Source organism: Poecile atricapillus, chromosome 4 (assembly GCF_030490865.1).
Source record: "Poecile atricapillus isolate bPoeAtr1 chromosome 4, bPoeAtr1.hap1, whole genome shotgun sequence".
Lineage (NCBI taxonomy): Eukaryota > Metazoa > Chordata > Aves > Passeriformes > Paridae > Poecile > Poecile atricapillus.
The window spans coordinates 23,293,376-23,310,185 of record NC_081252.1 but is presented as its reverse complement, the minus strand read 5'-3'; the positions used below and the strand labels follow the sequence as shown (position 1 = coordinate 23,310,185).

Genomic DNA, 16,810 nt, shown 5'->3' with positions numbered 1-16,810 from the left:
TATTTAAATTCAACCATACTTAGCCTATGAGTTTTCTTACTTTTACCTTTCCAATTCCCATTCCGGTGTGGGAGTTCTGGAGATGTTCTCCCCATCCTGCTGGGGGAAGAAGTGACTGAGACCTGTGTGGTGCTTAGTTGCCAACTGGGGTTAAACCATGGCTGTCTGAAATAGTAGCAATCTTAAGTATGCTGTTTTTGTTACTACTTTTATCAGTATCTTGCTGTTGTGCAAGTAGCGGTGTTAGTGGCCTGATTCTTTCCTTTTTCATTTGGGTTTGTATGTACTAGTCCTTTCCTAGGATAATGTGTTTCTGGGAGGAGGAAATGTACTTCAGACAGTGCCTTCCCAAACTGCTGTAGTATTGGGAACAGCAGCAACTGTAGAGCTGCTCTTGTTAGGTGGTTGTACTGGCCCTGACAACATATAGTAAGAAATGTGAGTATAATAATGGCATTGAGAATCAGGTGGCTTATACTGCAGCATCCACAGTGCACTCAATTCCACTGTTTCTTGGTATTTTGGGGTGCAGTTGCTTTAAGAGCTTGAGGTAATGAGATTAATTGTGCCTGTGACAATCAGCACTATACAACCATGCTTTATCATTTTATCAGAAAGGATGATGCTCAAGGCCAACTGAACCCTTGTCAGCATCAAGTCTACTGAATTTGTCTTTTACGTGTTCTGCCATTCAACCTTTTTTGGAAAGGGCAGTTTTCAAAACAAAGTGTGTCACTTCCATACAAGAAAATTTAACAGGATGAAAGGACCCTGAATTAAAGATTCATAGAAATGGTTTGAGTTGGAAAAGACCTTAAAGATTATCTGATACTAGCCCCCTTACATGGGCAGAAATGCCCATGCCAGGGCAGGTTGCTCCTGGCCCCCTGGCCTTGAGCCCAGAGATGGGGCAAACCAAACTTCTCTGGGCAACCTGTTCCAGTGCTTCACCACTCTCATAGTAAAGAATTTCTTCCATATCTAAACCAATTCTCTTTTAGTTTCAAGTCATCCACTTCTGCCCTGTCCCAATATGATCCTGTAAAAATTCCCTCTTCACCTTTCTTGTCGGGTTTTAGGTACCGGAAGGCCACAATTAGGGTCTTGCCAGCTCTCTGTCTTCATAGGAGGGATGCTCCATCCCTCTGGTCGTCTTGGTGGCATCCCCTGGACTCACTCCATCAGGCCCATGTCTGTCCTGTGCTGGGACCCCAGAGCTGATGCAGCCCTGCAGGTGGGGTCCCACCAGAGCAGAGCAGAGGGGCAGAATCCCCTCCCTTGACTTGCTGGTTTGCTGCTTTGGATGCAGCCCAGGAACTCTCCCAGAAAATGAATGACACAGAGGAAAAACAAAAAGCAGTACTGAAACGTACCCAAAACATATCTCCACTTCTTTTAAATTGTTTAAAATTTAAATATTTATAGGGAAATTGGATTTTTGAATCTACTTTTGTAAGGTGCGATTTATTTTTTTAGAATTCTTTCTGCCATTTGGAGCAGCATGAATGAGTTTGTTTCATAGTTTCTTTCTGAAAGACTCCAAGCAAAACTGGGTCTCACTAGGCTTTGCAAGATACAGCGTGTTATGAGGACACACATCTTAAGATATATGCTTGCAAGAACTAGTGGAAAGCTTCCTATATAAATTTCATGCATAGCATCCAAAGCTTTTTGTGGTCTGTAGCTGGTAATAATCAAATGGGACATCTTAACAGATGTCTTTTTGCACTTGCTAGCATTAAGTCAAACCTTCCCTGAGGGCAACATTTGCTTTTCAGCAAAACCGACTTTAGATTATCTTTTTTTTTTTTTTTTTTTCTGAAAAAAAGCATGGCGGTAGAGTAATGGATGTGTACGGTAAAATTTCTTATGAACTTTTAGATTGTTAGTGTGTATACTGTGGGAGATATTTGAAAGACTTTTTCTGTTTCCAATTTCAGACAATGTTGTTCTACTCATTAATGAAAGCTCCTGGTCATAATAGAGATAATACTTAATTAGTTACTAACTTTTTCCTCTAAATTAGCTAGAATGAGCATTAAATTATCTGCCTCCATTTCCAATCAGCAGATATTTATAATTTGGGTCTTCAATAAAAATTGCATATTAGTCATGTTGTTTAACTTTCTAGCTTTTTCCTAATTTTTGCTTTTTAATATCAATCATAGTAATGCATGCTGCATGCCCTTTAATATGGACAACTGATGCTCTTTTATGTGAGGAATTAAAGAAATGTAATTTATCCACAGAAAGTCTAATTTTCATATGTGCTTTTTCAAAAAAAGACCCAGAAATGGTGGCCTAACTTTCAAGAAAAATCCATCCCACACTCATAAAGGATGCAGATAAGCTATATTCGATCCATTTTATTTTATCCATTTTATGGATCAGATGGGGACTTAGCCTGAGGGAGAGTATAGGATGAGTTAGAATGGCAAAAACATACAATGGATGTTTTTGGAGAACATTCCCTGGTTTAGAGGAGTTCATGTGTGTTTTGCTAGAAATCTGGGTATGTGACTTCAAGCCATGAAGTCATCCCATCCCTTTTCTTAGAGCAGTTTCACTGTAGTTCAAGCTGCTGTCAGAAAGAGCCCTTGGGGATGAATGAGCAGAAAATCCCCAGTGATATTGTGAAAGGTAGAATGGCAACTGCTGATGTATATGTGGGCTAAATGAGTTGTTTCCCTGGGGCTTGGAAGTTGGCTATTAATCCAGTTTGCTTTGGCATTCAGTCTTTTTATAAATTAGTATATTATGTTTCAGCATTGGAGCAAAAATCTCAAGTGAGTCAGATAATAGGTTCTGTTTGGAATTCTCTGGTTGACCATTGACAGATCTGCTTTTTAATGAAATATATATTAGAAAATAAAAAGATTAATCAATTTTTTTTGAGTCTAATGCAAAAAATCTTGTCTTCCATGCCCTGTATGATGCAGCAAGTGTTTGGTGGACTGATTGGAACGCTTTTCCAAACTAGGATATATTATACAATGAGATGCACGTCTAAAGTGCAGTTAGACATGAATGAAAATGTCAGATGTCTTTCACATAAAAGAAATTGAGCCCCAGCTGAGGCTTATTTTTACCTCTGCTGCTCCAGTGTTACCAGATGGATAGTTTAATTTCTGAAGATCCACTTGGGGTACAGAAAATATAATGGCCTTATGGCTTTTCATGATGTTGGGCTGTCAGTGATAAATTCTCTGAGAAACTTACAGCTCCCAGAGGCATAATGTGTTTTTCCATCTTCTGCTTCTCCTCAGTGGCCGAGAAGACCAAAGAGCAGGTGTCTAATGTTGGGGGAGCTGTGGTGACAGGAGTGACAGCAGTGGCGCAAAAGACGGTGGAAGGAGCAGGGAACATCGCCGCAGCCACTGGCTTGGTGAAGAAGGATCAGTTGGCCAAACAGGTTTGTTTATTTGCAGCCTTTTCCAGGTGAAGAAGTGAGCAGCAAGGGGCTCATGAGCTGAGAGGCAGATGGAGTGCTTTCTGTCTCTCAGCCGTATGAAAGCAGGATGAATTGTGTTATGCCAAACGAAGAGCAAAGAAGATGTCTGCTGTTTATAGCTTGTATTTTGAGTGACTTCCCAGGATCTGGGAACTTGAGTAGGATTAGGCATGGAACTTTACTGTTCTGTAATGTCTTAGTTAATTTGGATCATGGTTTAAAAGCATGATCTAGTGGTGGTTCTGAACTCAGCAGCCTCTGGCGGAGGCCAGCTGCTGTAGGGATAGCTGTATAGTTTTGTGGAAATAAAACTGGTTTTCCCACTAATTTAGAATTGAAAAGCAGTCTGCTAGTGCTGAAAGGTTAAAGAGCAAATCTCAGGTTTAACAGCACAAGTTGTATCCTCTCTGGTTGTAGAGAGGAGGGTTTGTGTACCAATACATTGACTGGTTAGACACATTGCATCTAAAGTCAAAATCTAGCTGGAGAGTCACTGTCTTCCATTAATACAGTGACACTATCTCAAAAATGCCTCCAAATAGCCTCCAGTATTCAGACTAAATATGCCCTAGGTCAGCCTGTAAAACACTGTAGGTATTTTTATTCATACACTGTATTTATATTCTTCCACTGGCACTAGGTGAAAAGTGACCCCCAGCTGGTGGGAGCAATGCTTTCCAAAATGTGTATAGTGGTTTTTTGGAGACAAAAATAAGCCAGAAGAGACAGATACCTCCTTTTGTGCTCTTTTCTGTATGAACATTTAAGAGTCAGACAAAAACAGGATTAGGAAGAGTATTTAGTATTTACACAAAAATATGGCTGTCATGGAATTTAGCATGGAGTTCTATTGTGTATCTTATTTGCAGTTAGTGTTCAGGGGAGCTGTAAAAATTGACTCCTTAAAAACTAAAGTTTTTTATCCTTCCTGAAGTGTAGTCCTGTCTGCCTGGCAAATCCTACTGGTGCTTTACCTTGGGGAGCAAAAATGGATATTACGTTATGCTGGGCATTCATTTCCCTGTGGTGGATTGTCTTGAAAACATCACACAAGCCGTTTTATTCTCTTTCAAATCAATATTCCTAGGGGATTTTTTTAGTCCTTTTATTCAGCTATAAGTAAAACATTGCTTTTGATGTGGTCATGGACCTTTGTAAAAGCTGTGTGGGAAGATTTGCAAAATGGAGAATCTAATGAACTGCCAGGGGATACATGAATATGGCATGGTCACAGTAGTCTCTGCCCTTCGTTTCTGCTAAAGCTCTTGCGTACTTTTGTGCTGAGAATATTCTTTTCTGTTCACAGCTCTTGAAACTCAGTGTAATATGGATCATCACTGCTGTAATGCACAATTACCCCCTTTAGTATTGACCATAACTAATGCCTTTTTATCTCTCTCTACAGAGAGAGATCCCTGTAATTATAGAGTATAAGACAAATGTCTGCCGACTTTGATTTAAATCTGTTCTCTGTATTGTAAAGCTTAAATATGTCGTGATGGGTGTAACAGAATAAAATCACATCTGAGAAATGAAAGAACGTCCATAATGTACATGCATATTATTCCTATAAATAGCAATATTATTCTGAACTGGTGCTTTGTTCTTTAGATATGTAAAATCATTCATTTGAGACTTGATACCGATATTTTTAGACTGAGATTCTCAGTCATCTATGCAGTATGGCCATGTAGCTGATGAGTATCTGTGGCTGCTCCTGGACTGCCTTGCTTCATCTCTATCTTATACTGGTTTTGCAAGGGATGAGTAGCCATTTTGAAAATGTTAATATCAAAACTGAGTCACATAAACCTATTTTAAAATCTAGTGGGTTTGCATTCCTTTGCAGCTCGGAGGCACATGAGATAGGTTTTCTTTTTTTTTTGCTTGGATTTTCCAGGTAAACTGACAGTTGGGTAGGGCAGGTGTGGAAATCCAGAATAGCAGTGGGACACAGGTCCCTTGAAGGAAGCAGGGTGAGTCTTTCTGAGATAACAGGAGGTGCCAACCAGGCATTCAAAGTATCTCTGTAAGGTTATGTGTATTAAGGCTGCCTGCTTGTGTGAAAGCCTGCAGTCTTGCCTGATGACTGGCATTTTTCTTGTGCCATGATGGAAGTTTGTGCTTTGGAGCATGAAGCACAAGCTTAAGCAGCCAAGTGAGGCCAGGCTGGAGGGCTGCTGTGACACCCCACTGTCACCCACCTGCCCTGCAGCTGGTGTAAGCAGGCAGTGTGGAGTGACAGCTGAGACAGTGAGAGACAGGGACGACTTGAGAGTGCCCATCTGAGACTGCCTGGGGGAGTTCTGCTTTGGCAGAAGCTCACTGCTAAACAAGCCAGGGTAGTGGTGCTTAGTAGGCTCAAATTAATTATAGAAGGGCTAATGTACTGTCAACAGTATTTTACTGAACAGCAAAACATTTACCGTGTCCCTGTGTGTTTTTACTTCTGTGTACAGTGTGTATTCTAAATAAGTTTTTGAAATGTAAAAATTATTGATAGTTGCATTTAATACAGCGATGAACATGAATGTTCTATTTGCAAGTCAGCCTGAAGGTATGGATACAAATGGCAGGGAAGTGTACCAGCAAATGAGTATTTAGTGCATAATATTGTGTGAAAACAAAATATGGATTGCAAAGTTTATTGTTTTCAGATAGGTAATTAATAAATTGAAGTTCTTAACCTCACTGCATCCATGTCATTTGGTTCCCTGGCATCTCAAGAATAAACAGTTGCCAAATTCTACGATTTCCATGCTGAGTAATTTTATTTTTACTGTTCTAGCACCAAAATTCTCAGTCAAGCTGAAACCTCAAGGTTCTTTGAGTGCCCTATGATGCTATAGTGATATGGATTTCATGTGCTGTAGATTTTACTAAAGTAAATAGATGAACAGATCTTGTCTTCAGTATTTTTTGGGTTCTGTATGGATCATGTTTGGTATTTCTAAATCCTTTTGTTTCTATTGTCTCTTAATTTAGTGCATTTGCAGTAAATAGCACTGAAACCACAAAATTACAGTAGCAGGTAACAGGTAGGCGATACACTTCCAGAGCAGGTAGAACAACTCGTTGGTTTAATTATGAAGCTTTCGGTGAAAAAGTCTCTGTGTCAAGACTGACGATTTATGCATTTGTTGTTTTCTTCTATAGAAAATATGAATTAACCAGGAGCCCTTGCTAATTGTATTTAATGTGAAAATCAATATAGAAGAGCAGTGTGAGGCTTGCTGTATCTCCCCTTCCCACCCCCTGCATTTCCTGGCACTCCTTAGAATTCAAGCAGTGTCATAGCATGAACATTCAGTGCAGTGGAACCCAGAGGTTTAGAGTATGTCTTGTCTTACTACGTTTCTTTTCTAGAACAGCTGATCTTGTGGATCTTGTGAACAACCAACATTTTCCACAGACATTATATTTTGTTCAGAGCCAGGGTGAATGAATCCACTTTGGGGAATCACCATAATCAAATATAAAAATATGTAGAAGCCTTTTTGATCCTTCTTACAGGGAAGCTCCATAAGACATGGTGCAGTGCTGAGACTAAAGACATGATGGAACACCTTTTAATTTTGCTGAGAGCAACTCAGTTGTAAGACACCAAATATCACAGTGAACTCCAGTCATCTGTTACTTGTTTATTTGGGAAATCTTACTAGTAGAAGGAATGCAAACCCTGTGAGTATCTTTGCAAATTTGTCTTTCAGTGGCAAAAGGAAGAATAGATTTCTACTTTATTATGCACCAATTTCTTAAGTGTAAGTGTTACCACTTCTTTCAAATATTTGATTTGTCTGGTTGCAAATTGAGATTCCTGTGTCTTCCCAAAGAAGTTTTGAATACCATCTGTAGTTTAAAAACCAAAAAAAGCTGAATATGAAGTCTTGAGGTTTTGCACTTTACACATTGATTTTCCAAACAGAAATCAGTTTAGAAACACTTCTGTAGAAATCTTAAGCAGAAAAAACTTCGGGATGGCATTTGACTTCAACTTAAGTTATTTCTTGGGTATCAGTCCCCAAAATATGAATAATAACATTAAAGTCTCCAACACTGCTCTAGTCCTCTCCTTGTTACCTGCATACAATAAAAATGTCTAGCTTAGTAATTGAAAAGCTTCAACAGGGATTTTCTTCTTTTGTCTCTTTTTATCTTTTTGAGAGCTATTTAGTATATTTTCTTTGCTACAGTGCCATAATACTGACATGACACATGGAAAATTCCTGAAACTTTTAAAAATAATTTTAATGTGCTTTTTTTGTTGTAACTAAGATTCTAGAAGTAGGTCTAATCATTGCAGAATTTGGGTGTAGGTGGAACCACATATTTTGATAGAGTAAGATGATCTGCTGGTTCTCTGACCATCTTACTGTTCAGTAATACTGTACAGGATGCTTGGTTTATTGAAGGATCACCATTTCCCATCTTTCCAGTCTATCCATTAGTCAATTGATTTTGAAAAGCTTGGCTAAAACCACAGAGGAAAAGCTGTGGAGCACAAATGTCCGATTTCCTTCTTCAGAAAGAGAATTAGAGAGTTTTTTCACCTTTGCATTCCATTTTTTGCTATTTGCGAGATGTGTCCCAAAAGGCTAATAGACCCAATGAAAAGCAGGATGGTAAGTGCAAATTGCATGAGACTTAAACTCTTGTTCTTTAGTTGGAATAAGCAGATTTCCCAGAACATTTAGTACGAGCAAAACATTAAGCCTTGATTTAAGCAAGGAAACTTCAGTAAGATTTTGATGTGCCAAATGCAGAAATAGCCTCCACCCAATTAACTTCTGGAGTTAAATATTTTTTGTGGATACTGTGGAGCAAGCAGGCTTTAGGGGTACAATATCTAATTGCCCTCCTCAACTACTTCTTACCTTTTATGGATCTAATAAAAGTCACAGTAGAGAATGGGTAAATTTGATTAAATATAATAAAAAATCTAGGACCCTAGCAGGCCTGTCAGGCAGTTTTAGGTCTAACCCTTTATGCCTTGGGCATAAAGCAGTGCCAGTTTGTCTTGTGCAATGTAGAGATGGGCTCTCTGGTTGTTCAGGGTGGGCCTCACCATTGTGCTGATGTGACACTCCTGGCTGGTGTGTGGGAGCAATTACAGCAGCAGTTTGGAAACATAAGATTATTTGGGTTGGAAGGGAGTTTTAAGATCACCTAGTATCAAACCCACTGCCACAAGCAGGGACACTTTCCACAGGGCCAGGCTGCTCCATGCCCCATCAACATGGCCCTACAGGATTGTGTGGTGTGGTTTCTGGTAGGGTAACTGGCACACAGTCAGTCTTCCACAAGGAAGCCAACAGGGTTTAGGTGTTTTTTAGGAGAAGGCCTGCTCAGACAGTCACAGCTGAACATCAGTGCTGAACATCAGTCAGACAACACTTGCTCTCAAACTTCTATTTGCATCATAATGTGCAGAGCATATCGTCTGGGGCAGGTGTTCTTTTCTCCTTATTGTTTTATTCTCGATCTATGCATAATGTATGAGTGACTGCTGCAAAACAAAGAGGATCTTTAGCAGCTATTAGCAATGTTTCCTTTTTTAATGTCTGTAGATTGATTGAGAGTGGAAGAAGTAGGGATAGATTTCCCATTAGGGGATCCACACTGCTCAGGAGCTGATTCACAGAAGACCCTCTTAAGAGAAAGCCTTTGTTAGCTGTTTTTTTAAATTCTTGAAGGAATTGGAACTGTCAGTGAGCTGACATACCTCTTTGGTTGGAGCGTAGCTGGACTGATTTATTCTGGTAGAGCTTTTCTTACCGATCTCAGAATTGATGATGGCGTGTTGTACTAAAATATCTGTAACAAATTCATTCTATAAAGCAAATCCATATTCCAGAAACAGCAAACTCTGATTTGTTATGAATTGTAAGGCACCCATAGGCAGGTGATATTAAAGTTCTGAATCTGCTTTATGTATGCAGTCCAATCTCCTCCTCATGACAGCACATGTATATTTTTGATGGGAAAGCTCATGAATCATCTAGATTGTACAGAGCTATGAATGTCAGTAGACCTGTGAAATTGTGTTACAATCCAGTATGAATTCTGAGTGTTGGAATGCAAGTGGCTTTGATTTAGTGGTTTGAGTTTATTTTGGAAACACATTGCAGTTGCAACTGAGGCCCCTTAATGCAGTTCTGTTTTCTTTTGGTGTTTCCACATGGGCAAGCCACCCATATGTAGTTTAGTATATGTTGACACTGCCTATTGGCACGGTAAAGAACAGTGTGGAGTGTGTGAACGAGATTCCAATGTTTACAGGAAGTTTTATTTGATGAAATGTGCTAATGATGCCCACAGAAAATATGCTGATTAATAGGAAGGGTACAGAAGTCGCAAAGCCAGCAAGGAAATAGAATGTTTTTCTTCTACCTTTCTTTTGCTTTATAAGATTTTCTTACCCGTCACTTCCCTCTTGGCAGGTATGCGCACATTTTGGTAGCGCTTCTGGATGTGAGGAGATTAATTTTATGTCAGTTTGAACACCACTGTTTGAAATACTTAAAATTAGGCTGAGCAATATAGAAATGAATATGCACAGAAAATAACAATACTTGGGGGAAAAAAAAAGAAAGTTGAAAATGGGTGACTAGGTAGAAGTGCTAGAGTTTTTGTGGTTGTTGAAGAGTGTGTTGAATTGCTGATAGAATTCTAAATAGCAACTTCTGCTTGACCTCCCTGGTTGAAAGAGAAGATACTTTTCCTACTGTGGGGAATGTTGCCAGGATTTTTTCTCAGAGGGCACAATAGCATTTGAAGGAAGACCATGTTCTCTCTGTGAAAGCATTTCCATGAATTCATATCTGTGACTTAAGCAGCACCTGAGGAAAGAAAACTTGTAAGGTGTTATAAAAATATCCTGGAGGTTATTGCTCTTCATTAATTCAGGAGCAAATGTCAGTGTAATAGAAAGGTCTTGCAAGTTTTCCTGTTTTCCTAATGGCTTCCATGCTGAGAGAACATTTTAGTGCAGACTGATGTTCATGGTCTACCTGCTGCCTTCATGACTTCTGACCATTATGGATTCCTAATTACCTGTGGAGAGATGGAGTTAAGGAGCTTTTGGGTGGCATCATATTGTTATTTGTTTTCTAGCAATTGCTTAACCTCAGATTTATCTTTGACTGTGGAGAAATTAAGTACCCCATCTTAAACTGAATATGCCTGTCTCCCTTGGTCTCAAAGAAGAATTGTTTGCCAGCTGATAGGAGGGTAAACAAGTTCTCCACTAGGAACTGTTCATGTCATGCTAATAAGATAATATTTGTAAAATCTACAGATAGAACATAATTTTTAATTTCTTTTTGTTTGACTTATGAGGGAGAAGCAAAAGGTATTCCCCATCCTTTACCAGGAGTCTGCCTTTTGCATTTATTACAAAGGTTTGCTTGTCTGCAGTCTGCTCTGTTTCCTCCCTCTTCTTTAATCTGGTCTCCCTTCTACCTCCTATATCCTCCATCTCCTGTTTCCATGTAACTCACCTAATATGCCCCCACAGTACATTCCAGGCTTCTGTGTTCATCTCCCCTGTGTAGGTATGGACATTGCATTATGGAATTCTCTCAGGCTAGCTATGGAACCAGTTCCATTTCATAGTGTTGCAGTCTTTCCTATGCATCCATCTATGGGATTTCATGCAGAGCTCACAGAATTTTTTATTTTTTTTTTCCCTGTTCTAAATAGTTGCCAATCCTATGCTAAATATTCAGGAAGGTGCTACTTGGTGAGAGGAATGCTTTTCAGTTCATTTGGGGATGATATATATATTCATGCCAACTATTCCTGTTCTTGCCCACTTTGTGAGAAAGATTCAGCAATTTCCGATGGGAAATAGTTTCATGTAACCCATGATAGCTGGGAAAACTGTAATGCAGCGATTTTGTGCAACATAAGGTAAGAATTTTACAAGCTTCCAAATATTAGCAGGTTACTGTAAGTGTCTCCTTAGCATCTTCTGCCACATTTCAGTGCTCCTTTCCTCTGCTGGCCAAGAAGGAGAGTGTAAGCCTTGGAAGGTAAGAAGCTTAAACATGATTCCTTCTGTGCCTATCTGGAACTCATTGTCTCTGGAGGATTTGTGATGGTAGCTGGTTGCTGATGTTGTAAAAGCCAAGGACTGCAGCTGGCAGGTTTTTTTAGCTAGCAGTGAAAGTTTATGGTGCTGAAATGACGTTTTGGCAAAGCACTGCAATGTGTGTATATGTCTGCCAGTCTGTTCAGCAACGCACTGCAGTGGGATGTTTAATAGGCATGAGTAGCAAATTGGGGTCTTGGATTGATGTGATGATGAGGTTTGTATAAACTTCAAGAACTGAAATGTGGAGTAAATACCTGTCTGTGGAGATAGAGATTAATCTATATTTTCAGAATGTCAATCCAATGTCATCACCCTCCCAAAGAAATCCTGTAGGTTGAGAGGGAGGATGAAAGTAAGGTGGGATGCTTTATTGGGACTACCTTATTACTGGCAGTGCTGTTGTTACTTTCAGAGGAAAGGAAGTTTGTATCAGAGTACTGGTGATGATTAGCAAATATTAGTGTCATATGATACATGCAATTTTTGAGGCGATTTTAACCACTGATAGAACTTCCTAAAGGATCTGTGGAGTAATAGATAAAAGCCTGGACATAGCCTGCAGATGTCTGTGACTTTTTTTCAAGATGCTAGGACATAATGAAAGAGAAGAGATGATCCTGATCCATCTTTTCTACAGTAAACTGTTATTAAACTCTGGCTCTCACCTGCTTTCAACTGTGTTAACGTGTTTGTTAGAGGAAGTTAAGTGGCATGGATAAGGATGAGTGGTAATAGTTTTTCAGTTTTTAAGTACTTGTCTGAGTGTTTCAAAAGTTTCCATGATATATCTGGACACTGGAATTTTTTACTGGACAAAGCTACCTTGAATGTCTCAGAAATGCATCTGAACATTTAGACTGCAAACATCTTTTTTGCCAGTGGCTTATCTAATGTGAAATATTCCCTGTGAGGAAACTGGAGGTGTAAGCTGCTAAAGTTGTCCTTCAAAAAAACATGCTTTTTGCAAGACTGAAGCAGGCAGAAAGCCTGATTCTCAAGTGTATTGGACATATTGATCGTCCTCCAAGCTTTTGGTGTTAGCTTTCAGAGCTATTTCCTTGTGCTTTATTAGCACATGCCCTGGAGGTTTGCCAGGCTTGGGTCAGAAAAGTCAAAACCAAGCTCAAGATGAGGAGGTGCAGCCAGTATAGAACTACTTTTACCCTGCTTGGTGGGTTAGCTAGAACAGAAAGAGGAGCTGTCTGTAATTGCCTCTCCTTCAGAAGCACATAAAACAGGATTTGTGCCTTTGAAGCACCTAATCCCTCTGTCCCACCTCCCACTCCATCCTCTATAGAAGGGGCATCACCTAGAGCAGCTGATACCCTGCCAGTATTATGTCAGCCATACATATTTCTTCTCAGGGGCTGTGGGATGAAGCAAAGGCTCTGGGCTTTTTGGCTGACCTCTGCTATACCTTTTAATTGTGTAATTAGTTCTTTCTTCATGTGCCCCTATATGTAGGAAAGATATGTGGGTTTTTTTTTTTTCCCCTTCTAATTCCCTGTAATAGTTTTAAGGCCCAGAGTGTTCATTCTGGTGGTCTAAATGAACATGCGTTGCCCTGGAGTGGTGCCCTGGTGAAAAATTCAATTAAGGTGTCAGGTTGTGTGTCAGTCATGAGAAATCTCTACTTATCCATAGAGACAGTATTTCTAAGAGGGAATATCCTTTCAAGATGAAGAAGGCAAGAAGCAGTGGTTGAAACAGGCTATCACATCTAAAGAAAATTATTTTTACACCTTGTAATGCAAAATGTGCTTGGGGGAGGAAATGACAACAGCAACTGAGCTGGGTTACAGAGCATTTTTAAGACTTGTAGGTCCTCTTGATTCTGTGTGAGCCTTCAGGAAGGAGGCTGGAAGCTGTAAAACCTGTTGGCACCTCTGGTGTTGAGAACTCGCTGTGAGCTTCTGATTGCTTCTAATTTGAAGTGTTTTTAGTTATTAAGCTAATAATTTGTAATAAGTTAATGCTTTAAAGGTATTGAAATGTGTGGTTTAATTGTAAGTGTGTATGCAGTTGCTGGCCAGTTTGGTAGAATTTATATCCATAATGCAGTTTAGAGATGATAATGTGTGCATGAAACACTTATAATTTGCCTAATGAATATACTTATGTCAATTAAAAATAATAACATTACTCTGGTGGCATCAAACACTTCAGTTCATTACTTAACAACCAACATATCCTAGCCATGTAAGAACTGCACTCCGAGATGCTTGTTTGACCCCTGTCTGACTTAGCTAATACTTAACATGGTTGATCTGAATAAATGATTCTGTTCAGATTCCTAGTAGCATGAGCTTTAATGGCTGGGTCATTTTTAATTTAGTGCATGTGGCAAATCATCTTACAAGTCCCTCAAGATACAACTGACTGAATTCAGACATACTGTATGCAAATTGTTTTGTAGAGAAAGGTCAGAGATCAAATAGAGCTGGAGGCTGAATTAATTTCCCTCTCTGGAAAAAATTTTCCAACAGGTCAAGAGTGAAGTCACTGGCTTTGCACAGGTCTTCAGATGGAAGAAAGATTTCCTCCCTTCTCCTTACCCCTACTGTGGTCTTAGAATTTTTTCTGAAGTGCGTTTGTTGTATTTGATGATGCTGGGACAATGTGTTTAGAAGCTAAACTCTCTTCCTTGTCCACAGCATGGAGACAGGCTTTATAAGCATATTCTTGCATAGCAAAAGTTTAAAAGGTGAAGGCAGAAAGGAGGGATTAGTGATGGCTGTTGTGATATAATGCAGTGCAGCGTTGTCAGACCAACAGGTGGAAGATGGAAACTTTTACCAGGAGCCTCATGTCAGCCTTTTGTTCACATGGAATTTATAAGACAGCTTCTTGAAATGAAGGTACTTTTCTTTTTTGAGAACCACTATTTTCAATAGATTCCATGTGTTTACTTTCAAAAAAAAGCCTAAGTAATAGCTCTTCCAGTAGCTTTGAAGGAGGGCATGTGTTCACATAGAGCTGACCTGATGTCTGAGCCAGAGTAGTGAGCTTGCTTTTTCACAGTCACCAGCATAATGTTTCCTCTGTGGTCTATTTTTGGAAGGGGTGGTGTACTCATCATTCACAGGAAAGGTAACAGATTTAGCAGTGCCTCTTTCCACCTCCTACACACCATCTATGAGATGGAATTTTTAAGTCTTAGCTGTCTCTGTAGATTTTTCCCAGAGCTGCATTTCGGATGTACGCTTTATAATGCGGCTGGTTGGACTGCTGTAAATCCCAGCTGTTGTCCAAACTGAGAAATAGGGGAGGCTGGGAGAAGTAATGAAACCACTTCAAAAAGCAAATCTTAGACCTTACTCTGAAATCTATTTGGAGTAATGTAAACATCTTGGTGACAGTTGAGTAGTGGTGGATTTGTTTTTGTTTCTTTTCCTAGCCTGTGTTCCTTAGCTCAGCTCTATGCCTCTAGAGTGTGTGTGATACATTATGGGAAGGGAAGCCTTTGCAGGCCTCCTGAAGGAGAATCAGACTTGGGAATCCATCCCTGGTATGCAGGCTACATGAAGAGAACCTGGAGACCTATTGGTTGTACTTGAAATAAAATGGATGATCATAGCTGGTCAAGGTGTCAGGTTAATGTGTTCCACAGAGACCTAAGCATATTCAGTTGCTTCAAGTTTTCTCTGTTTATCTTGGATTTAAAGTTGGCCTAAGAAAACAGTAACTTATTTGACTGAGACAGATGGCAAACCCAACCTTTCTCTGCATCTTCAAGTTAGCAAAAGTCTGTTTGCGGGATCAAAGCCAATGGTGGGGATGAGCTGGGTTTGGGAAGGATGAAAAGACTGGGTAGGGGATATTTGATCATTGAGGAGAAAAGAGTGGCCATATATGAGAGAAGGTAGTTCTTGACTCCCCTTGTGTTCAAGCACCATGAGGCAACCGTACCATGGGGTATGGGACGCTGGCACAGAACTCGCTCTCCAGAAATCTCTTTCTGCTTCTGAGAACTCAGAAGAAGGGCTCAAACTGTGATATGGGATGTGCAGTGGATTCCACCTTTGCCTTATACCCAGCAGCTTTTGCCAGCAAAATAGTGTCTGGGAAGTTGAGCTGCCCTGGAACTTGAATATTTCAGCCTGATCTTTTGCCTTTTTGGTGAGCATTGATAACCAACACGAATCCTTTGGGAAGAAGAAATTGCATTTTAGATTCTTTTTTTTTATATAAGTGCTCTGCAGCTGTCCTAATGTTGATCCCTTTGCTAATTGCCAGAAAACTTATTTGTATTAGAGCTTTGTAAGTGCTGACTGCTTTTGAATACCTATCCCAGCCCCTAAAATTTGAGTAGTTTGGAAAAGCGGGGCATTTGAGTGGTTGTTTCAAAGGGACATAGATTCAGCTAAGATTTCAAATTATCTGAATGGATCTGTATAGGATTTATCATGTCATGTCCTCTACTTCTGCTTGCATGTTCCACCCTTCAATGCCTGAGGCATATTTTGAGCTCTATGCTAGCCATCATATCCACCCAAATGTTCCTGGAGTGTATGCTGACATCTCACTAGCTCACCTAATTAGTACCCCTTGCCCCAGGGAGAAAGAAACTTCTCAGATTCTGAGAATCTTGAATTTGGATGGGTTTGTATGCTTGAAAGAAGGACAAAATGAATTTTTAAAGATTATTAAGTTTAAGAAAAATCTACAGCCATGTGCTTTGTGTTTATTGATTATCCATGTTTAAGATAAAATCAGAATACGTTCTAAATTTTCCAATGAGTTAAAATCTGTCCAGTGAGCTCTATAATCTGTTAAAATCTGGGCCTTAGGTCCATCTGTCCTACAAGTACTCTTTTATCCTGTAGAGGAGCCCTGGCCTTTTGGTTTCCCTCAGGTGCACAGTGTTTGATCACCTATTCCATCAGTCCAGTACAACATCATATTGCTCTATCAAAGAATCATGGAATGGCTTGGGTTGGAAGGGACATTAAGGATTGTCTGCTTCCAACCTCCCTGCCATTATCTTTCCTGGTCCTTTGCCAGGATCTCTGCAGCAGTCCTGTGGAAGCAATGACGACTGCTGTATGTTGATAGAAGCCAATATCCCTTTTGCCAGGATGGTAAGGGGAGCGACTGCCTGTCATTGGGCGTGATACTGACACTCGAGGGAATGCCAACTCTTTCAGCAAAGTATGAGGAATTTACACAGAGTGTTTGTGATGGGCCCTTCCTGCCCCGATCTCCCAGGCAGACTGGTAGGAGATCAGAACCGGATTGGTGCTTTCCTGCTTTTCTTACAAATC

The 16,810-nt window shown here is 39.9% G+C and overlaps 1 protein-coding gene across 2 annotated transcripts in view; it reads left to right on the top strand.

The window, feature by feature from the left end:
* The window catches only part of SNCA (synuclein alpha), a 62,835-nt gene that overhangs the window by 11,891 nt on the left and 34,134 nt on the right, over positions 1-16,810 (top strand). For both annotated transcript variants that reach the window (XM_058837911.1, XM_058837912.1), the window contains exon 4: positions 3,267-3,412. In XM_058837911.1, the coding sequence (XP_058693894.1) occupies positions 3,267-3,412 (146 nt within the window). The remainder of the gene's footprint in view (positions 1-3,266; positions 3,413-16,810) is intronic.